Source organism: Chiloscyllium punctatum, chromosome 48 (genome assembly GCF_047496795.1).
Source record: "Chiloscyllium punctatum isolate Juve2018m chromosome 48, sChiPun1.3, whole genome shotgun sequence".
NCBI lineage: Eukaryota > Metazoa > Chordata > Chondrichthyes > Orectolobiformes > Hemiscylliidae > Chiloscyllium > Chiloscyllium punctatum.
This window is the reverse complement of record NC_092786.1, coordinates 57,826,584-57,850,664: the sequence shown is the minus strand read 5'-3', so window position 1 is coordinate 57,850,664 and position 24,081 is coordinate 57,826,584. Positions and strand designations below refer to the sequence as shown.

At 41.1% G+C, this 24,081-nt stretch overlaps 1 protein-coding gene across 1 annotated transcript in view; it reads left to right on the top strand.

The window, feature by feature from the left end:
* Positions 1-19,201, top strand: part of strc1 (stereocilin 1) — a 53,750-nt gene extending 34,549 nt beyond the window's left edge. The window contains exons 18-25 of the mRNA XM_072564856.1: positions 1,985-2,174; positions 2,568-2,737; positions 4,279-4,434; positions 8,858-9,000; positions 11,922-12,070; positions 13,366-13,463; positions 14,467-14,617; positions 18,902-19,201. Coding sequence (XP_072420957.1) covers positions 1,985-2,174; positions 2,568-2,737; positions 4,279-4,434; positions 8,858-9,000; positions 11,922-12,070; positions 13,366-13,463; positions 14,467-14,617; positions 18,902-18,999 — 1,155 coding nt within the window. The 3' untranslated portion in view covers positions 19,000-19,201. The remainder of the gene's footprint in view (positions 1-1,984; positions 2,175-2,567; positions 2,738-4,278; positions 4,435-8,857; positions 9,001-11,921; positions 12,071-13,365; positions 13,464-14,466; positions 14,618-18,901) is intronic.
* The last annotated feature ends 4,880 nt before the right edge of the window (positions 19,202-24,081 follow it).

The window sequence follows — 24,081 nt, the reverse complement described above, 5'->3', positions numbered from 1 at the left end:
TTATTAAGACACGTAAACAGTGGCTTGTGCTTCCTTTCTTATAGAACATTGAGATTATATAATTGTGGTATTAACGCTTAAAGGATTTATTAGGATCAATAGAGAGAAATTATTTCCTCTAGTGTGTAGGGAGTCCAGAACGAGGGGACAGAACCTTAAAACTAGAGCTGGGCTATTTAGGGATGATGTCAAAGGCACTTTCTCATAAGAGGGATAGTTGGAATCTGAAACCCCCTTATATATATACACACACACACACACACACACACACACACACACACACACGCACAGTTGTCTGGAGATTAATTGAAACATTTAAAGTTAAAGGGTAGATGGATTTTTGTTGGGAAAGCATATTCAGGGGTATGAAGCAAAGACTGATAAGTGGAATTGAGTTACAGGTCAAATTTAATCAAATTGAATTGTAGAGCAGCTGTACAGGACGTTGGTTAGGCCGCTTTTGGAATATTACATCTTTTCGGAAGGATGTTGTGAAACTTGAAAGGGTTCAGAAAAGATTTACAAGGATGTTGCCAGGGTTGGAGAATTTGAGCTATAGGGAGAGGTTGAATAGGCGGGGGCTGTTTTCCCTGGAGAATCAGAGGCTGAGGGGTGACCTCATAGAGGTTTATAAAATCATGAGGGGCATGGATAGGGTAAATAGACAAAGTCTCTTCCCTGGGGTGAGGGAATCCAGAACTAGAGGGTATAGGTTTGGGGTGAGAGGGGAAAGATATAAGGGGCAAGATTTTCACGCAGAGGGTGGTATTTGTATGGAATAAGCTGCCAGAGGAAGTGGTGGAGGCTAATACGATTGCAACATTTAAAAGGCATCTGGATGGGTATATGAATAGGAAGGATATGGGCTGGGGTGCTGGCAAGTGGAACGAGATATGGTTGGGGTATCTGGTTGGCATGGACGAGTGGACCAAAGGGTGTAATTCCGTGCTGTACTTCTCTATGACACTATGATTCTAATAGTGACAAGAGGTTGGACAGTCTCCTCCTGTTTCTGTTTCTCTAAGAAAACTTTGTGCTACAGGATGCTGCCTGGACTGGAGAGCATGTCTTATGAAGACAGATTGAGGGAGCGAAAAAGCATGAGAGGTGACTTGATAGAGGTGTACAAGATGATGAGAGTCATAGATACAGAGAATAGCTAGAGACTTTTTCCCAGGGCAGAAATGGCTATTACAAGGAGGCATAATTTTAAGGTGATTGTAGGAAGGTTCAGGCGAGATGTCAGAGGTGGGTTCTTTACACAGACAGTGGTAAATGTGTGGAATGCACTGCCAGCGGTGGTAATAAAGTCAGATACAATAGGATCTGATGAAAGTAAAATGAAGGGTATGTTGGTTAGTTTGATCTTCAAGTAGGATAAAAGTTGGCACCGTATCAAGGGCCAAAGAGTGTGTACTTTGCGGCACTGTTCTATATTCTGTGGCAATGACTGACTTTTCCAGTCTGCAGGACCGACAAGTCGAAAGTTCTATGCTGTAAATGCTGTGTGTTGTGACCGTATTTAATTTAATCACGAAGTACAGACCAGTGTACAAAGAAAGGTGATATGGGAGTATAGAAGCTGTAGATAGTGCTTATAATTCTGTGTGGTTTGGTAGTGTTGGGAGGATAATTTTGCTGTGGGTTGGATTGTACACTTGGAAAACTTTGGGGAGGGGGCCATGTGAGGGGATGGTTGCAAAGATAAAACAGAGGAAGGAAAGAGATTGCAGGATTGTTGGAGCATCTGGAAGGAGCAATCTTGGTGGTTGGGATAATTGACAAGGAGATACCAGTGTACATGAATCAGTAATTTGGAAAAGTTCGTTGTTAGGTGGGGGCAGTAATTCAGTGTCGAAGGAAGCACTTCGATCTGTGTGTTTGTTGACTGATTAAAGATTCTCCATCAATGGAGTAAGAAGATTCAACTATCAGATATAGTAAATAGAAGATGTAAAGTATTTCACTGCTCTTGTGGTTTCAGAATGTTTTGATCATGGAGAGGATTGAGATGTTGTTCCACAGCCAAAAACAGTGGGAAGAGAGTGACTTTGGTTCTGCCTGCCTGCAGAAAATGGAGACTTCTGATCTTGATGACCTCTTTAGAAAGCAACAAATATTATTGCAGACCTCAGCCAGACTTCTCAGTGCAAAGTGGCTACAGACAAAAAATGGTGAGACTGGTCACGCAATATTTGCAATTTACTTCCTTCAGCTGCCTTGGTCCTATGTCCTGGAATCCTTCCTTTACCCCTGTTTCTTGGCTTCTCTTTCCTCTTTTAAGATACTCTCTCTGACTTGTAGGATTGCAGTTTGCATCTGGATTTATCCTAAAGAAAAAGTGTTCGTATTTCTAGTCTTTTCCGGCTGCATGTTCTTCAAACCAACTTCTGTCACTGCCACCTTTGAACCCAGCACTGGGGCTGCAGAGTAAAAGGGTGGGGGTATTGAACTTGTTATCAGGTAATCTTTTCTTAGTAAATGGTGCACAAAGGTTGGGGAGATACAAAAATAAGAAAGAAGTCCTTGGCAAATATTGACTACTAATATTACGTGTCTTCTGCTAGATCTTGTCCTGAGTTGCAATGCAGTCCGAACCACCCTTCCATCGGTATGGACCATTGATTTGTTGACTGGCATGTCCAATGACGACTTCGTCAGCTGCTTGGAATTGTTTGGTCAAGATCCTCACTTCCAGTCATTTGAACTGTTTCAGCTCATGGAGAGGGTTAAGCAGGTAAAAATATTACCCAGCATGGTATTTGGCTTTATACAATGGGTAACTGGTTAATTATTTGGGGGGGAAAATAAAGAGCAAAGGTTTTTCTGATGGGGTGAAATGACCGGAGTGTTGGAGAAAGATTGCAAGGAGCAGAAACACTCCTCGCCGAGCTGGGAATTTGTGTTGCAGTAACTATTATAGGACAAGCCAAACAGAGAACAGCCGGGGAATTCCTAGAGGCATGGCACTCATCCACAGATTCAATCAATAAGCACATCGACCTGGACCCAATATACCGACCACTGCAGCAGACAGCTGGAACTGACCACCGGAAGCGACAGATTCAAACCACTACAAATGCCGGAGGAAAGATCACAGAAGCGCTTCACAGGAGGCTCCCAAGCACTGAGGATGTCACCTAGACAGGGGACAAAATGTCTGCAACACAAATTCCCAGCTCAGCGAACAGAACCACAACAATGAGTACCCGAGCTACAAATCGTCTTACAGACTTTGAGCAGAAACACTACCATGGACCTTTTAGAGCTAGGTGGCCTGATTTTCTCTCTCTTTCTATACACCTCACATTTTATTATAATTTGTTCTGCTCATGAAGATCCTGATGATTTTTGGAATATCTTAGTGCTTTTTGGAGTCCATTGGAGGTGAATGTCCTACATATGTTGCTCAGGTACATATTCTTCACATATAACCTGAGACCATGAGTGCTAATAGACTTTTCCACATATATCGCGCATAATCAACTTAAAATCCACAGGTTATAGTAGAGAGCAGCAACAAGAGGGAACACTGGCTGATGTTGTTCTTCCTGGAGACATTGTTTGCTTTATCTGGTTGCATTATCTGACAATACCTATTCATACTAGTCTGGTGCTGAATCTGGTAATGTTTTAGCTTCTGCATTTCAGCACCAGACCACTCAATTTGTGTAAACCTAAGCCATCAGGGTAACTATGTGCTTTGATACTGATGGATTTTGTGTTGACAAGAAGCTTTTATTCTTTTCTTTCATTCCGTTCATTTCCTTCTGTCTTTAAGACAGAGACAGACAGGTTCTTGATTAGTAAGGGAATCAAGGTTTATAAGGAAAAGGGAGGAGAAACGGGTTCAGAAACATATCATCCATGATCGACTGGCAGAGCAGACTCAAATGGCCGAATGGTCTACTTTTGCTTCTGTGTCTTTGGATCTTTCTCCTGTAAATGCAGCTATTTTGATCGTCTGAACTAACCCAAGTGAGAGCAGATTCAATGTTAGCACCAGTTTCTCTTGAATTCCAATTGGATTTTTCAGTGACTACCTGACATTTATGGACCCTAGTTATGGTCTCTGTCATATGTGGAAACATCGATTACACTGTCAAACCATTTGATAATCTTTCAAACCACTGTCGGCTTACAGCTCAGCCTTCTCGTTTCTAGAGGAAAAAGCCACAGGTTGGTCAGTCTTGCCATGGATAACCTCTCAGTTTTCTTAAATCCCTTGTACTCTGTAGCGTTCATTATAGAGCTATTACAGAATAATTCTCTTCTCAGATTTACAGACCCGTGTCGGCAATGCCACCCAAGGTGATTGAGCAGCTGGGGCAAATAGCGACTCAGTTCACAGAAAAGGATCTAACGAGGTTGGACCTGTCAGACCTTGGAGCAGTGACGGCTCTGGGTAAAATTGCAGAATGGAGCCGGAAAAAGGTAGCTAATGCCTGTTGACTGATGAAAGTGAGAAACAACGATTTTTATTTCTGTAGCAACTTTCATATCCTCTCGACATCCAGTTACAGTCACTGTCTTGGTTTTGATTAGTCAGCACTGTTGGAAATCTCATGGTCAGTTTTGAATAGGAAGCTCATAAATAGCAGTGTGATAATGATCAAATGATCAGTTTTTTGCAATGTTGATTGTAGGATAAATATTGCCCAGGATACGAGGGAGAACACCTCTGCTATTCTTTGAAATATTACCAAGGGATTGCTTTTGTACTCCTAAGGGCAGACTGGCCTTGGTATGACATCTTATCTAAAAGACAGTACTTCAGAAAGTGCAGCACTCCCTCAGCCTCGATTTCTTTGGCCTTAAACCCACAAATTTCTGACTCAGATGTGAGAGTGCAACTATTTGAGCCATGGCTGACACAGCAATGCCAAAATCAGCAGGTATACTGAACTGTGCGTGGACACGGTAAAAACTAACCTGTTAGTATGTGCCCAATATACATTGCTGTTGTGCAGCTTGATCTGGCTAACTAATCTGCATCCTGAAACCACATACCTATTGTGCCAGCTACATGTTTTGTAACCTTTGTACTCAGGTGATTGCACGTGATGCTTATCTATTTAAATTTTTATGGTTTTCCTGGTGACTCAGCTGGTTATGTCAATGGGTATTGCACTGAACTGACTAGCAGAGGTCCCAGATTTGATTCAAAGTGTGTCCTGAGTAAGTTGATGTCTGACAATATAGATGCGACAATTGATATTTAACCCTTTGAGTGAAGAGATGATGGTCTAGGGGTCCTGATTACTGTCCATTACCCATCTGCAGAGCAGGGGACTGAGTTGAAAGGTTGCCATGAGAAGGCTGTTTACTTTATCCAGTCTCTAAACTCAAAAAGTTACTTCCTAACCTCACCACCACTTGTTCTGTTTAAAGACATTTCTAATGGGGATAGGTTTACAAGGTCACGAGAGGGCACTGGCAATCAGGATGTTGGTTTGAAATGTGTGTACTTCAATGCCAGGAGCATCCAGAATAAGGTGGGTGAAATTGCAGCATGGGTTGATACCTGGGATTCCGATGTTGTGGCCATTTCAGAGACATGACTAGAGGGACAGGAATGGTTGTTGTAGATTCCAGGACTTAGATGATTCAGTAAGAACAGAGATTGTAAAAAGGGGTGGGTGGTGTGACTTTGTTAATCAAGGGTAGCATTACAGCAGCTGAGATAATGTTTGAGGACTCATCCACTGTTAGGAATTTTCTATAGGCCTCCAAATTGTTCCAGAGGATAGTAAAGATGATTCTCAATAGGAGCGAGAGTAACTGGGTAGTTGGCATGGGAGACTTTAACTTCCAACATTGACTGGGAATACTATAGTTCAAGTAGTTTAGATGGGTCAGTTTTTGTTCAATGTGTGCAGGAGGGTTTTCTGTCACAGTATGTAGACAGGCTGACAAAGGGTGATACCATATTGGATTTGGTACTGGGGAATGAACCCGGCCAGCTATTAGATTTGGAGGTATTTGGCAATAGTGACCATAATTCAGTTATGTTTACAATAGCAATGGGAAGGGATAGGTATATACCACAGGGAAAGAGGTATAACTGGGGGAAGGCAATTATGATATGATTAGGCAAGACTTAGGATGCATAGGATGGGGAAGGAAACTGCGGGGGATGGGCACTCTTGAAATGTGGAGCTTATTCAAGAAACAGCTACTGTGTGTCCTTGATAAGTATATACCTATCAGGCAGGGAGGTAGTTGTCAAGAGAGGGAGCCATGGTGTACAAGAATTTGAAGCTCTTGTCAAGAGGAAGAAGAAGGCTTATGTGAGGATGACCAACCACCCTGTGGCTCAACACTTCAACTCCCCCTCCCACTCCACCAAGGACATGCAGGTCCTTGGACTCCTCCATCGCCAGATCATAGCAACACGATGGCTGGAGGAAGAGCGCCTCATCTTCCGCCTAGGAACCCTCCAACCACAAGGGATGAACTCAGATTTCTCCAGTTTCCTCATTTCCCCTCCCCCCACCTTGTCTCAGTCCCAACCCTCAGACTCAGCACCACCTTCCTAACCTGCAATCTTCTTCCTGACCTCTCCATCCCCACCCCCACTCTGGCCTATCACCCTCACCTTGACCTCCTTCCACCTATCGCATTTCCAACGCCCCTCCCCCAAGTCCCTCCTCCCTACCTTTTGTCTTAGCCTGTTGGACACACTTTCCTCATTCCTGAAGAAGGGCTCATGCCTCACTGCAGAGGATGAGGCATGAAGGCTCAGTTAGGGGGCTTGAGAGTTATAAATTAGCCAGAAAATATCTAAAGGGAGGACTAAGGGGAGCCAGGAGGGGACATGAGAAGTTGTTGGCGGATAGGATCAAGGAAAACCCTAAGTCCTTCTATAAGTATATCAGGAATAAAAGAATGACCAGAGTAAGTTTGGGCCAATCAAAGATACTAATGGAAAGTTGTGTGTGGAATCTGAGGACAGTGGGGAAGTGATTACTGAGTACTTTTCGTCAGTATTCACATTGGAAAAGGGGAATGTTAGTGAGGCTACAAGATTAGATGGGGTTGTGGTTGATAAAAAAGGAGGTATAGCAATTTTAGAATACATGAAAGTAGATGGAATTTATCTTCAGATTCTCTGGGAAGCCAGGGAGGAGATTGTAAAGCCTTTGGCTTCGATTTTTATGTCATCATTGTCGACAGGAGTAGTGCCAGAAGACTGGAGGATAGCAAATGTTGTGCCCTTGTTTAAGAAGGGGAGTCAGGACAACCCTGGTAATTATAGGTCAGTGAGCCTTACTTCGGTTGTGGGGAAGGTATTGGAAAAGGTTGTAAGAGAGAGGATTTATAACCATCTGGAAAGGAATAATTTGATTAGGGATGGTAAACCGGTTTTGTGAAGGGTAGATTGTGCTTCACTAACCTTATTGAGTTCTTTGAGAAGGTGACAAAACAGGTGGATGAAGGTAAAGTGGTTGATGTGGTGTATATGGATTTCAGTAAGGCATTTGATAAGGTTCCACACGGTAGGCAATTGCACAAAATACGGAGTTTTGGGATTGAAGGTGAATTAGCGGTTTGAATCAGAAACTGGCGAGCTGAAAGAAGATGGAGGGTGGTGGTTGATGGGAGATGTTCATCCTGGAGCCCAGTTACCAGTGGTGCGCCACAAGGATCTGTTTTGGGGCCATTGCTGTTAGTAATTTTTATAAATGATCTGGATGTGGGTGTAGACAAGTGGGTTAGTAAGTTTGCAGATGACTCTTAAGGTAGGCAGAGTTGTGAATAGTGCTTAATGATTTGTGGGCTACAGAGGGACATAGATAAGATGCAGAGCTGGGCTGAGAAGTGGCAAATGAAGTTTAATGTGGAAAAGTGTGAGGTAGGTCACTTCAGAAGAAGTAAGAGGAATGCGGAGTACTGGGCTAATGGTAAAATTCTTGGCAGTGTAGATGAACAGAGAGATCTCAGTGTCCAGGTGCCTAAATCCCTGAACGTTGCCACCCAGGTTGATGGGATTGTTAAGAAGGCATGTGATGTGTTGGCGTTTATTGGTAGGTGGATTGAGTTTCCAGAGCCACAAGGTCATGCTTCAGCTGTACAAGACACTGGTAAGGCTGCACCTGGGGTATTGCATACAGTTCTGGTCACCACATTATAGGAAAGATGTGGGACCTTTGGAAAGGGTTCAGGGGAGATTTACTAGGATGTTGCATGGTATGGAAGGAAGGTCTTACAAGGAAAGACTGAGGGAACTGAGGCTGTTTTCGTTGGCGAGAAGGAGGTTGAGAGGTGACTTAATCGAGACTTACAAGATAATCAGAGGGTAAGATAGGGTGAACAGCGAGAGCCTTTTTCCTCAAATAGTGAAGGCTAACATGAGGGGACATAGCTTTAAATTGAGGGGTGATAGATTTAGGACAGGTATCAGGGGTAGTTTCTTTACTCAGAGAGTAGTATGGACATGGAATGGCCTGGCTGCAACAATAATAGACGCGCCAATGTTATAAGGGCCTTTAAATGGGCATTGGACATACATATGGATAATAATGGAACGGTTTGGGTTAGATGGGCATCAGATTAATTCCACAGGTGGCGCAACATCGAGGGCTGAAGGGCCTGTACTGCACTGTAATGTTCTATGTTCTAATGATTAGTAATATGCTGATTGAAAGTTACTTTCCAACTGCTTGAAATTGAGAAATCTTAATGTCTTGGTGAAGAGTAGGAGAATCTAATTGAGCTGGCATGTGTAAGATGGGTTGGAAGGCCTTCTTTAGTGGATGAATCTGAGACAGAGTTAGGACCACAAAGTGGCCATGTACAGACAAGAGAAATTGAATGCATTTCTGCACTCTAAAGGAGAATCTGATATTTGTTCCAGCTTACCATACTGTTTACAACCTTCCTGCGGGTCAACAGGCGCAGTATAAATGAACTGGATTCTGTCAGCTTGGTAGCTCTCGGACACCTTATTTGTGGCATCAAACAAGCAGATATCTCTGCAATAGACCCGATGCAATTTAGGTAAGCACCATCAAGATTACATTCTGCGGTACGATTCTGGTACAGGTAAGTTAGTGTTTCAGAATTCCTTGTGTTTTCACATGTTAATGGTTCCAAACACAAAGCAGCTGACAAGGTGGAAGGCTGAGCTGGGACCATATATGTGGCTCGATTTCAAATAGGAACAGATAGGTCAGAGATGATAGGAACAGTTCTCCTGTTTACATCTCTCAACTGATTGAAGATTGATGTGTTTTAAAAGTAAAAGTAAGATGCTGCAAATTTACGGACGGTAGAATGTGGGAGGACAACCAGGTTTACCTGTAGGCTTTAAAAAACAAGGATTTATTATCAGCACCTGAATATATTTGCAACCACATCCATTCAGACACTCATGCAGACAACCATAAACATGCACAATCTCAAGAAACGCAATGTAACTATAAAAGGTTTGCATTTAGATTTTGAAAGTTTTTGAGATCTCTGTCACACTGCTTTTTCTGAGATGAAATGTTACAGGCTTGTGACATTTTCCTTTGGTCTTCTGAAGGATAGATTCTGGAGTTTAAGGAGGACAAATTTGCTGTGGTTGGTTGCTTGCAGTAAGAGATTTTACTTTCACCACCTGCTGAGGTGCAGTTGAACCTCCATAGTAAAAGCTTGGTTTGTGTTCTCCAAATAGAAAGATAAACACTATCCCAAATTCTCTGCCTATTAATGGTCCTTAAACATGACCCTATTCATTTCCTGGTCTGGATCTTACTCTTGATGCCCCAAAAATGTGCCTTAGAGAATGTCCTCTCTTTATTCTAATTTCTGTCATATGAGCAGTGTTTTTCTGTCTGTTGTCTACACAAATGGTTTCTAGTGACTGATCATTATGAAAAAAGTTGGGTCCATGATTCGCCTATCTGTGAGTCTGATAAAATAGGGGTCTTTTGCACACAGTCTCTCGAATTCAACTCCAAATCTGAAATGTCTGAAATTGTGAAAACGATTTCTTTAAAGCTGTATTTGCTGACACCAACATGATATGCTGCTTTAAATTGCATGAGATCAGATTTTCGTTGGTGTCGGTGGGGGGAGAGAGATTTGAAGCAGGCAACCATTAACCACTGCAAGGGTCTTTTGCAATTTAGTGATCTCTCAAAGATATATTCCATGGATACACGGTGACTTGGCTGCGAGGATTCAGAACTGCCCTGCCCGTAGAAGGCAAAGGGTAGTGGTGAAAGGGTGTTTTCAAGCTGGAGATCCACAACTGGTGGTGTTCTGCAGGGATCCATACTGGGTTCTATGCTGTTTGTGATATATGTGACTTGGATGTCAATGTAGATGCATTGACAAGTAAGTTTGCAGATGATACAAAAATCAGTGGAGTTGTGGATAGTGTAGAAGGTTGCCAAAAGACACAGCAGGATATAGATCAGTTGGAGATATAGGAGTAAGTGTGAGGTGCTGCACTTTGGGAAATCAAATACTAAGGAAACGTGTACAGTTAATGACAGGCCCCTGAACACATTGATGCACAGAGTTATCTTGGGGTTCAAGTCCATAGCTCCTTGAAAGTGGCCACACAAGTAGATATAATGGTAAAGAAGGCATATGGCATGCTTGCCTTTATTGGTCAGAGAATTGAGTACAAGAGTCAAGATGTCATTTTGCAGCTTTATAGACTTTGGTTAGGCCACACAGAGTATTGTGTTCAATTCTGGTTGCCACATTTCAGGAAGGATGTGAGGTTTTGGAGAGGTTGCAGAAGTGGTTTATCAGGATTCTGCCTAGATTAGAGAATATGAACTATAAGGACAGGCTCAAAAATCTCAGGTTGTTTTCTCTGGAGCAACAGAGGCAGGGGGGAGACTTGATAGAAGTCTATAAAATTATGAGAGGCATTGATAGGGTTAACAGTCATAATCTTTGTGGAGTTGAACTGCTTCATAGTAGGGGACATGGATTTAAGGTGAGGGGGTAAAGTTCAAAGGAGATGTGAGGGGCAAGTTTTGTTTTACACAGAGTGGTAGATGTCTGGAACATGCTGCCAAGGGTGGTGGTGGAGGAGGCAGATACAATAGCGGTGTTTAAGAGACTTTTAGATAAGCACGTGCAGATGCAGGTAATGGAGGGATATGGACCAAGAGCCTGCAAAAGGGATTAATTTAATTTGATGTCATGTTCGACACAACGTCATGGGCCAAATTGTTCTGTGTACTATATCTAGAGAGTTTGTTTGCATTTTGATGACTTGTCTAAACATAAAGAGTAGTTCAAAAGCTTTGTATAGTTCCAGGCAAGGAAAGGTCACCTGACCTCTCAGCTCCTTTTATTTTAAAATCAAGTATTCAGTTTGCATTCATACTCCACAAGGCTCGAGAGTGTGCTGCTGGAAAGCAGAGCAGGTCAGGCAGCATCAGAGGAGCAGGAGAATCTACATTTCAGGCATAAGCCCTTCATCGGGAATCCAGAAACGTCGATTCTCCTGCTCCTCAGATGCTGCCTGTGGTGCTCTACTTTTTCAGCACCACACTTTCGACTCTGATCTCCAGCATCTGCAGTCCTCACTTTCTCCTAATCCACGAGGCTGTATTGTGAGAGTGTGATATAGGGATAGAGCACAGAGCCCCTGCAAACCTACTCTGCAGTTCACTGACATCTTGGCTGATCTATGACCTAACTCCAGACAAAGAAGTTGGGTGGAAGGGGATCATGGGGAGTACTGGCACCAGCACAGACTATTTCAGTCACACACATTTAATGTATTTCTGTGGACCATCTGTTAAATATTAGTGATTAATAGTTACTGTTAGTTTTAAATTCTAATGTCCTCTCTGTTTTAATACTGGCTAAAAATTTTATTTCTCTTTTCTGTTTAATTGAAAAAAAGCCTTTATTTCTAAATTGGACACACTGGTGAGATGCTGTGTTGTGCTGGTTTGTCTTAGTATGGCAGTCTTGTGGACCGGAAGACTGAGCCTATCCTGTGACGAGCAGCAGCTGGCAGCCCTGGCCAAACTTGTCACTCGCTCTCTGACATTCGGAGACGTCAGCCACTGGAGATCTGAAGAATTCACTGAAATTGGTTCTGTTGCAGGCAAGCAGCCATTATTTTTACATTGTTTTGTAAATTTAAACATCTCATAAATTTAAACATCATAGCTTGTTAAGAAAAATGTCCACACGCACCACCATGTCTGGAAGAACAGGTTATGTGGTGATATATCATACTGCTGTTTGCGGAACTTTGCAATTTGGCTGGCATGTTTCCCACATTACAACAATGACTGAACTTCAGAAAGATATTTCTTTTGCTGCAAAGAGCTTTGCGACTTGCCAGTGTCTTGGAAGATACTATTTAAATGCAAGTCCTTGAATTCCTATTACATGACTCCATACTCACGATTGCTGGAGCCTGTTCTATCATTCAGTTAGATCTTGCTAATATGTATTTCAATTTCATTTACCCACCTTTGATCCATTTTCCTTAGGTTTTTGCTCCGGTTAGTACACTATCAACACCTAAATCTTGATGTTTTGGTTTACCCCCAGCATTCTCACAGCCTTTGTCAGGAGAGAGCTCCAGTTTCCCACTCTCTCATTGTGTGAAAACGTGTTGCCTTGTGAAGCTATCAGAAGCTTGGGACAATTTGAATGATTGCTGTCAGGAAATAAGAAGGATTTGGGGTGAAGGATGGGGTAGCGAAAAATTGATGGAGCGTGATGTCACCCAGATATTTTTCATTGTGATTGTTGAACAGGAATAGCAACATGTATAATATAGTGGAAGTCCTTGATAACCTGGGTGCTGGGATCCAAAAAAGTGGAATAGCTTATAACTGAACAAATTTAAGAAATCTCCTATTCTTAAACAGCAAAATGAAATTTTAAATAAAGATTGATCTCTTTTTGGGCCTTGGTTCTGTTGCTGTATATGCCACTTTACAATATATAGAAACAAACTTGCACAACAACAACAAATAAAACCAGAAATTGCTGGAAAAGCTCAGCAGGTCTGGCAGCATCTGTGGAGAGAAACCAGAGTTCATGTTTTGATTCAAGTGACCCTTTATCACAACTAAACCCAAAATGTTAACTCTGATTTCTCTCCACAGATTCTGCCAGACCTGCTGAGCTTCTCCAGCAATTTCTGCTTTTGTTTCTATTTCCAGCATCCACAATGCCTTCAGTTTTTATAGGCTTGCATTATACATGTGCAAAAGCAAAATATTGCAGATGCGAGAAATCTGAGATAAAAACAGAAAATGTTGGAAACATGGGTCAAACAGCATAACTGGAAGTTTGTAATAGAGTATAAACAGTTACTGCACGAATGAATGTACTTACTATCTTACAATTATTATTCTCACTCCGTCTTTGTCACTTCAATAGCTGGACTACCAGATATTGTACTGTCAGCTCTGGTTAAAGAACAAATTGAAGGACTCACTCCTGTTGCTGTTGCTACTATCTCGCCAAAGAAATTTTCAGTAAGTGTGGAACATTATCCTTCAATCCATATAATGTAATTAAAATTTTGAATAATTAAAATGGAGAATTTTATTTCATTGACTTTTCTAAAACTGTTGGAAAGACATTTTACGTGGTCATAAAATAATTTCAGATGACTAGGGCCATTTGGCCCATTTCATTATGTCTGTTGAGAAGACCCTAAATCCATTACTGCACAATCTAATTATTCCCTAAATTTATTCTAGGAATTTTCCCTCTGTCTTACATTTGAAAATGTATTGCAGCCATTGATAACGATTGTCCTAGAATTGGGTCTAAAATGATTTTTTAGAATTTCAACCTGTGACCCGTCATCCTACTTTCTCAATTTCATTCGAAGTAACATTTCTGATTTTTTTTCTTCTATTCCATTATACTGCTATTTATCCTCCTTTAATGTGATCAAATGCCTCTTTTTCCAGACCAAAAAGCCTGAGTTGCAACCTTATTTTCTCATGGCCCTTTTATACTCAGGATCTGTGCTGTGAATCTTTGCACATGTTCCAAAATTTGAATGTTTCTGTTTATCTTGTTGACCTGAATTGAACACAATGCTCAAGGTGAAGTCAGACCAGAGCACTGTACATTCTACAGATGCCTGCTCCCATGTGGTCTTTGGTGATTTGTCATCTATAAACCTCAAAGGTGAGTTAGCAGGGTCTCCAATGGTCCAGAATATCACAGTCAAGGATGTGAGTTTCCTAAAGGAATAATAATCGGGGAACAGAAACCATAAGAACATTTTCTCTCACGTAACCCAGTGACGTTAAGGTCGTTGACCATACCACTAAATTGATTGAGACCAGGCAACACAACATTGGTCTCCATGAAAACCTGGATCATTTAGTTACAATTCTATATTTAACACCAGGGTCAATTTTGTGACAGGTTATTAAAGTAGTTTCCAATCCAATTTGTCACCAGATATACTGGGATTTTTTTTTTTAGGTGTTTCCTAATTCCTTTTTTCTTTCTGTGCAGGTTGTATTCAGTCCCACACAGATTCGCATGTTTAATTATCAGCAGGCAGTAGCTGTGACTCCTGCTCAGAGGCAAGAGCTCGGTGACTTTCAGAAGAAAGCTCTGGACATGGTGCTCACATCATGGCACAAAACAGCAATTGACATAAGAGGTAGAGCTGCACTGGCTCTTTGGCCAGCGCGTTATATCAAACATACAACGATGTTATGGTTCTGTTCGCCGAGCTGGGAATTTGTGTTGCAGACGTTTCGTCCCCTGTCTAGGTGACATCCTCAGTGCTTGGGAGCCTCCTGTGAAGCGCTTTTGTGATCTTTCCTCCGGCATTTATAGTGGTTTGAATCTGCCGCTTTCGGTTGTCAGTTCCAGCTGTCCACTGCAGTGGTCAGTATATTGGTCCAGGTCGATGTGCTTATTGATTGATTCTGTGGGTGAGTGCCACACCTCTAGGAATTCCCTGGCTGTTCTCTGAGAACTCATCCATGGCATGGCACTCATCCACAGATTCAAACCACTATGAATGCCGGAGGAAAGATCACAGAAGCGCTTCACAGGAGGCTCCCAAGCACTGAGGATGTCACCTAGACAGGGGACGAAACGTCTGCAACACAAATTCCCAGCTCGGCCAACAGAACCACAACAACGAGCACCTGAGCTACAAATCTTCTCACAAACTTTGAACATACAACAATGAGGCTCAACACATCCATGCTGTGTGTTCTACATCGGCTTACTCTTTCCCTATTTCACCTAATAGCATATGTTTCATTCCTTTCTTCATTCTGTGCTTATTTAAAATCCCTTAAAGACATCTATGCTGCTTGCTTTACTCGCCATTATTTAATTGGTTATGACGAGCTTTCAATGATACCGAACTATCAGCAAAAGCTGAACAACTCATAAATGTTCCAATAAAATTAAAAACATTTTAGAATATTATGAAGTGATTAATCTGACAGGGGACTCTGCACTTGTTTGTACTTAGCGAGTTTTGAAAAGATTTGTAGCTCAGGTTGAGGTTCTGGATGTAGGTTTGCTCACTGAGCTGGAAGGTTCATTTTCAGATGTTTTGTCACCATACTAGGTAACATCTTCAGTGGGCCTCCAGGCGAAGTACTGCTGATAATTCCTGTTTTCTATTTATATGTTTGGGTTTCTTTGGGTTGGTGATGTGATTTCCTGTTCTTTTTCTCAGGGGTGGGTAGATGGGGTCTAACTCAATGTGTTTGTTGATAGAGTTCTGGTTGGACTACCATGCTTCTAAGAGTTCTCGTGCGTGTCTCTGTTTGGCTTGTCCTAGGATTGGATGTGTTGTCCCAGTCGAAGTGGTGTCCTTCCTTATCTGTATGTAAGGATACTAATGAGAGAATGAGAGAGGGTTATGTCGTTTTGTAGCTAGTTGATGTTCATGTATCCTGGTGGCTAGTTTTCTGCCTGTTTGTCCAATGTAGTGTTTGTTACAGTCCTTGCACGGTATTTTGTAAATGACATTAGTTTTGCTCGTTGTCTGTATAGGGTCTTTCAAGTTCATTAGCTGCTGTTTTAGTGTGTTGCTGTGTTTGTGGACTACCACGTTGCCAAGAGGTCTGAGTAGTCTGGCGGTCAGTGTTTGTACTGCTGGGCATGGGGCTGTGTGGAGAGTCTGATCATCGCCAATAATGTTAGTTGTTTGGCAGTGCCTCAATATTAAAATTGTAAACTGTTTCCATCCTATAATCATCTGAAATCTCTGTGCTCCTCTAATTGTGGCCTTTTGATGTTCTTTGATTTTAGTTGTTTTACCAGAAGTGGCTGTGCCTTCAGCTGTTTGGGGCCAAAGATCTAGATTATCATCTTAAACCTCTCAGATTCATGACCTAGTTGATTGAATATTTATTGTATTTCATTGAATTCAGGTGATGGGCATTAACTGTTCATGTCCCACCTCACCCAGATGGTAAGAATACGATAGACTAGTGGTATTATCACTCGACTATTAATCCAGAGACCCAAGTAATGTTCTAGGGGCCTGGTTCAAATCCTGCCATGGCAGATGGTGAAATTGGAATTCAATATAAATCTGGAATTAAGTGTCCAATGATGACCATGAATCAGTTGTTGATTGTCAGGAAAAACCCACCTACTTTCGAGATATGTAATATAATCTCTGTTACTTGATTTGGTTGATTGGTAAATGTCTGTGATTGTTAAGGGTCTTTCTGTGTGGTTGGGGGGTACAGAGGTATGTGATAGCAACTCTGAATAGGTTCACCAGAAAATAAAATATATAAAGGAACAAATAGATTTTGGGTTTTGGTGAGGAGAAGCATATATACAGCATGTAACTCCGTAAATTAATTACTGTAAAGGTATGTGAACATTACTTTCAATTCTATCTTTCATCACCTTGATTTCTGGAAACCAACAGACTTCTGAGGTGTATCACTACTGGAGCATTTTTGAGATCGTGACCACAACTCAATTAGATTTAGGATAGGTACTGAAAAAGATGGGCTGGGAATTAAAGCTCTAAACTGGGGAAAGAGACTAATTCTACTATGAGAAAGTGAGGACTGCACATGCTGAAGATCAGAATCGAAGAATGTGGTGCTGGAAAAGCACAGCTGGTCAGGCAGCAGCAGCAGGCAGTCAGGTAAATTTCTCTCTGATGTGGAAGGATTCCATCTTGGATCACTTGAACCACATGGGATCAATGTGGCTTTCACTAGTTTCCCCATCTTCCTTCCCCACACCCCCCACCACCTCCCCCACCACCTTATCTCAGTCCGAACCTCCCATTCTCTTGTACGGTCCTACCTGTCTATCTTCCTTCCCACGTTACTGTTCCACCCTCCCCTCAGACCTATCACTTTCATCTCCACCTTCATCTACCTATCACATTCCCAGCTACCTTTCCCCCCAGCCCCACTGGGCTCCCACTTACCTGTCAGCTGCTTTCGCCCACAAGCTCCCTTCCTGATGAAGGGCTTATGCCTGAAATATCAACTCTCCTGCTCCTCGGAAGCTGCCTGACTGGATGTGCTTTTCCAGCACCACATTCTTCGACTCTAATTCTACTAAGATCAGATACAATTTTTCCAAGTGGACTAGGAACAGCTACTTCCAAGTAAAGCTGTGTCAGAGCAGTGAGAGGCATTTGAAGAGGAATTAGCGAGAATACAGGACAAACATGTTCCAATAAAGTCAAAGGGTGAGACCAAGATTAAAGAACCATGGATGTCAAGGAGCATGAAGATTAGGATTAAGAGCAAGCAGATACTGAGGGACGCGATATCTGGACCTTGGCAATAATTTTCAAATACTCTCTGGCCACAGTGAGGTGCAGATGACTGGAGAACTGCCAACATTATTGCATATAGGTCAGACCAGGCAATAATTTCCTTCCTTCTAGTGAACCAAATAAGTTTTTCTGACAACTGATTGTTTTATTGTCACTATTAAAGAAATTAGCTTTCAATTCCACCTTTTTAATAATTGAATTAAGCTTCACTTGTGGAAGAGACTAGAACGGGAGGAAACCACTTAAAAATAAGGGGTCTCCCAAATACAGATTAGAAATTTCATTCTTTCAGTTGACTGTGAAATCTGTGGAGCCCTCTTTCTTTAGATAGTAGTGGATTCAGGGTCACTGAATATTTCTTCAGGCAGAGAAAGATAACATTGACTGAGAATGGAGTCAACGGGTGTAAGGAATAGACAGAAAAGTGGACTTGAAGCCAAAATCATATCAGAACAGGATTGAGGGGTTGAATGGGCAACTACTACTCCTCTTCCTAAATTGTCTGCCCAGTTGCTGCTGATGTGGGACTTGCTTCTGGATTATTAGTTCAGTGACATTGCCACTGCCTTCTCCAGTTTTCAGTAATATTGGATAATTGATGTCAATTACCATGTCCTGAGCACATGTCAAAATTACACCCCTCCCCAACTAGGATGTTAGGTGACTACGTATTTAAAAAAGAAAATCCTTGCTGACATTTCTTGATGAATGTTTCATCCTTGCGGCTAAAGATTGTTAATTCTGGGAAGCAAATAAACAATTCCATTTATGTCCACTGTCGGAATCTTGCTACTTCTAGATTTCTGCTGGTAGCTAAGCACCTGCCAAATCTCTCTTTTACCTAATGCACCTGTACATTTCATTTCATTTCATTTCAAATCCCAGCTATTCATGTGGCTTTGCTCAGCTGACAAGTTTTCTAAAGTACACGTTAGGCCTCCAATGCATCAAATTTCTTTCCTTAACCTTGCCCCCTCTCTTCCTTTCATACCTCCTTTTAAAACCCACCCCTTTGATCTTTTAGATATCCTGCCTGAGTTCTTAATTCAGAATAATGACCATTTCAAGATTACTCCAAAATTGATATTAAAACAATTAATTAAAACTGTATCATGGATCATATGTGCTGGTTATTAATGAAATGTTCTCTGTTTATAGGAAGATCATCTGGAGAAGTTATTTCAGGAAGAGTTATTGGAATATTATTTTGTGTTGTTTGTACTGTTTTATATTCAAGCAGAGAAGCTTATCTGTAAAATACATTTCATCTTCGGTCCTTTAATGTGTCTGCCTAACATTGCATAAGTACATTTTTAGTTGTGTGTTGGACTGACTGCAAACCTTCCATATTGATGAGATGCATTGTTTGTCTTGCAAATCTTTCCATTATTGCTCCTGGCCATCCTTCAACTGTGTGTAATTTAATAAAGAATTGTTTTCTGCTTTGAATTAAATTCACCATCAGAATCAATTGAGTGCTTTTATTTCTCCAACTGAGGTCTTCAGTTCATTGCTCTACTGTTAATGACCCTGCCTAACTGCCTCGGCCCCGGTATTTGGAATTATCTACCGGAAATGTGCTAACTCTCTTATCTTAATTTATGTTGGTCCTTAGAACCTACCTCTTTGACCATATCATGTGTGTAATAATTTGAAAATCACTTCTGTAAAGCTCCTTGAAATATTTTGTTTTAAAGGAGCTATATAAATGTAAGTTCTTGTTGTTGAATGTGGTTCTTAGTTTATCTCCCACCCCTTTGAAGGTGCTAATCTTTGCTGGGATTTGTTTTCACAAGTGCTAATATTTTACTAGTGCTTCATTCAAAAGGAATTCTTCATGAAATCATTAACTGTTAAAGGAAGTCAATTAAGGTAAAGTAAGCAATCTGTGATTGCTTTGTATAACTATGTAATCTTTCAGTTGCCATATTAGTTTGAAGCACATATTCTAGATTGAATTGTTAATGAAGTGATTTAGCTGACATGCTAAGTTGTTTCTGTTTGCCAGTTTAACTATTAAATGTTGGACAGGGGTTCCCTCTTTGCTCTTGCCAATATACTTCAGTCTACATCACTAGCAAAGAGCAATGACCAAAGTCATTCATCTCACTACTCTCTGTAGAACTTTGCTGTTTTCATATTTGCAGGGTGTGTTGACTTATTAGCAGTGCCTCATGTCAGGAACGCTTTGATTTGAATCCCTTTGGATGTTCTGGACAAGGTTCAATACAAATATAAGCTTTTCTTTCTATAAAATGACTTTAATCTGGCAAATATAGAAGATTGGTAGGTGACCAAAATGGAAGTAGATTTCTAAGACTTTTGAAAGTGAGAAAATATAATGTGTGAGAGGGATGGGGGCGTTCCAGGTGGCTAAAGCGTGGGAGAGTTGGGGGGAGGGAGCAAGAGGAGCATGTGTAGTAGAGAGAGTTAGATGAGTGAAGGGATTGGAAAGGATGGAAAGCTAGAGGAGGTGTAAAGCTGAGTATTGATGCCATGCCCATAAAAGCTGACCTTGTGCTTATGAATATTATCAACAAAGAGCAACATATAAATAAGGAAAAGGAAGGGACCCAGGATGAAACCATAGGTCATCCTCAAAAAAAGGGGGTCGGTATGCCAGACATAGGCTTAGGATTCTGAGTAGAATCTAAGTTCTTTATTTTACAGTATTGTTGCTTTAACCCTGTTTATATATCCCTCAACCTTAGTGGCCTTACACTGTTTCTCATGTCCCTTTTATTATTTTTTTAATCACACGTCTCTTTTATTTTTCATACACCCATTCACAGTCACCTCCCAGCTTTTGGGAGTTCCATCTGCTATACATGCCTCTATCCCCCAGTCAGATACAGAATTTCTTCAACTGGCCAGTCAGGTAGCTTTCCATTCTTTAGTTAACAACAAATTAATGCAGCCATGCTTCAAATTAACCATGAGGCAATGAGACAGGTCACTGACAATGTGCTGCTGGAAAAGCGCAGCAGGTCAGGCAGCATCCAAGGAGCAGGAGAATCGACGTTTCGGGCATGAGCCCTTCTTCAGGAATCTGTGCTTTTCCAGCAACACATTTTCAGCTCTGATCTCCAGCATTTGCAGTCCTCACCTTTTCCACTGACAATGTGTAAAGGAAAAAAAAACACAAGCGATCCTGCCAACTAATTTTGATTTTGTGATTTGGCCTAATGCAATTGATTATTAAAAATAATAAAATCATTATCTGTAATTCAGAGGTGGAAACTGAACGAGTAACTAAGACATTTTAAAAGTCATCAATATGAATTGGAAATTCATATATTCAGTATTCAATATTTAAAATGTATACAGTTTCCAACTTTGAAATCCACTATAATTACCTGGTCTAGTCCCTTAATTTAAATCCAAGATTAGGTTCCTTAAGCGGTCCTGACCAGTCATTGCTCATTCACAAAGCTATAGGTCGTGAAATGACTGCAGCTGCATTATCTTGTCTCCTCACATGATCACAAAAAAAACCTCTAATGCATGAATAATGGCTGAATCCAAAGATACAGATATTAACCATAGGATATTAATTTTATCACATGATTTATCACAAGCAAATGTTGAACTGAAACTTCAATTGTCATTGAGGGAGGGGACTTGATATAAAATAAAGCTACGACTGGCACATCATAATCACCAATGAAACACAGCAGTCTTAAAATTAAGTGGAAACAAACGAGTCAGAAACAAAAAAAAAAGTTGCCTTCCTCTGTATTAAACTGATTTGAAATTGAATAAGGTTAGCTTTCATGTAAGCATAAAAGAGATTAGTTAGAAACTGACAGTAGGGCAGTCATGGCCTGTAAGAAGAACCGGTGTTAATATTTCATTTCATAATCACTGAAGGATTGTTAACCCTAAAAGAAATCATGTTAAATTTCCAAAATGTAAATCAAATCCAAGACAGTCCTGGGTCTCCAGGCAATACAATGCAACATTCAATCACCAACAAGCAAATGTGCATCCAAACCAAATCTGCAAGAGTTCAACTCTCTGCAAGTTGCAGGGAACAATAAGCGCTGATTTTTTTCTCTCTCTCGCGCACATACATACACACATTCCAAAAGTCAAAGTTAGGGACTATTACCTTTATAAATCTTGGCTGTGGCACATAGCTGCTTAACCAAGTGTGCAAGAACTGTGTCACTGGCTAGTTTTCTTACTTTTTGTTAACATGACAAAGGTAGCAACCACCCTTCATATTTCACAAACAAAACGATCAGAAAAAAAACCAAAAATCAGCAAAGCAAGATGAAGCAAGTCAAGCCAAACAGATACGACAAAAATAAACTCAACGTAAAACTTCCGCTAATCAACAGCCTGACAACGAACAAGACAAATGAGTGGCCAACCATTGAACATTTAACTACCAGTCACCGATGACTTTTCCTTTCATTTCTGTTTATGTTTAACTTGAGCACGTTCATTTCGAGGAACTCAATAGATTTCATGTTACCATTATTAGTTAATTCAATTCTCAGTTTGGTGGCAGTATCCTGCCATGAGCGCAAAACTGATTCTTTGTGGCTTTTGTCACAGAATTGCTGCCACAGTCTAATTGCCAAATCAATTGCTGGACTGACTTAATCAATTGAATACTTTTAGGGTCAGCTAGTGGCCACTGCTCATCAATTAATGTCTTTTTGTAAGGCGCCAAAAGCTTCCACAGACTGTCAGATTTCTCTGGAAAGTTTTCACACATATAGAATTACCCATCTTAAACAGCCTTCCCTTTATAGTCTTGACTTTATAGTAATGGGCAATATTTATAGATACCGAAAACCCCATTCTACTTCATAAAGATGTACAGCACGAAAACAAACCCTTTGGTCCAACTTGTCCATGCTGACCAGATATCCTAAATAAAACAAGTCCCATTTGCCAGCATATGATCCATTTCCCTATAAACCCTTCCTATTCATATACCCATCCAGATGTATTTTAAATGCTGTCATTCTACCAGCCTCCACCACTTCCTCTGGCAGCTCACTCCATATAGGCACCACATGCTGAATGAAGAAGTTGCCCATTATAAATCTTTCCCCTCTCATCTTAAATCTATGCCTTCTCGTTTTGGATTCCCCCACTCTGGGCAGAAAAGTACCTGTTTATTTCCCCTATCCATGGCCCTCATGATTTTATAAACCTCTATAAGTCACCCTTCAGCCTCCAACACTCGAGGGAAAATAGCCACAGCCTATACATTCTCTTCCTACAGCTCAAATTCCCCCAACCCTGGCAACATTTTTGTAATTCTTTTCTGAACCCTTTAAGGTTTCACAACATCCTTCCTGTAGCAAGGAGACCAGAACTGCACACAGTATTCCAAAAGTGGCCGAACCAATCTATCCAATCCAGAAGTGCATAAATGTTCAACTATAGAAGCAGGTCATTCAGCCCATGTCTATGCTCATGATGAACAGTGTAAGGCCACTAAGGTTGAGGGATAGATAAACAGGGTTAAAGCAACAATACAGTAAAATAAAGAACTTAGCCTTAGGATTCTAAGTAGAATCTATGTCTGGCATATCTTTTTTTGAGGATGGGGATTTTGTTCCTGGATACCCGCTGAGCCCCTAACATCTCCTGAGTGTCCCCAGCACACCACCCATTTATTACAGACCTTTCCTTCTTTTGAAAATGAAGTATCCAGTCTTCATAGCCAATATCATGGGGACGAGTGGCCTGCGTCATCCTAAACCAGGACCCACCCCGGGAATTAGAGTTAATGAAGCATGTCCCTGATCGCAAGACCAAACTGACCCAATTTGTTCAACATGTCCAAATGTGAATGCAGTGAAATTCTGTGAGTGGTCTGAATACTATGAACAGGGCATTGTTTGCTAATCTTTCAATTAATTCAGGAATGCAGTTTTCAGCAGAGTAAGATGCCATTGCTCCTAGAAGCCATTTTGTTATGTTATTTTCTTACTTGCATTAAGAAGCCATTTTGTAGTTTGTAAAAGCATGCATAAAATGGTTGCTCCTGACAATAGCCTAATCCAGATTTTAGATCCTCAAGGAAGTCATGGCGGGTATAGCAAATGGGGGAGAATATTCATCTTAATAAGCGCTATCCGACCCAACCACAAGACAGGAAACGCCTCCTATCTTTGAAGGTCTTGTTTGATTGTGTCAAAGAATTGAACAAAATTGGCTTTGAACAGCCGATCCAGAACTGGAGTAATGAAAATGCCCAAATACACAAACCCCACCCCCACCCCCCTTGTGACCACTTAAATGGGAATCGATGTTTGCCCTCAAAATCTAAGACCACCCATAGGCATAGCCTCTGATTAGCAAAATTAATTTTG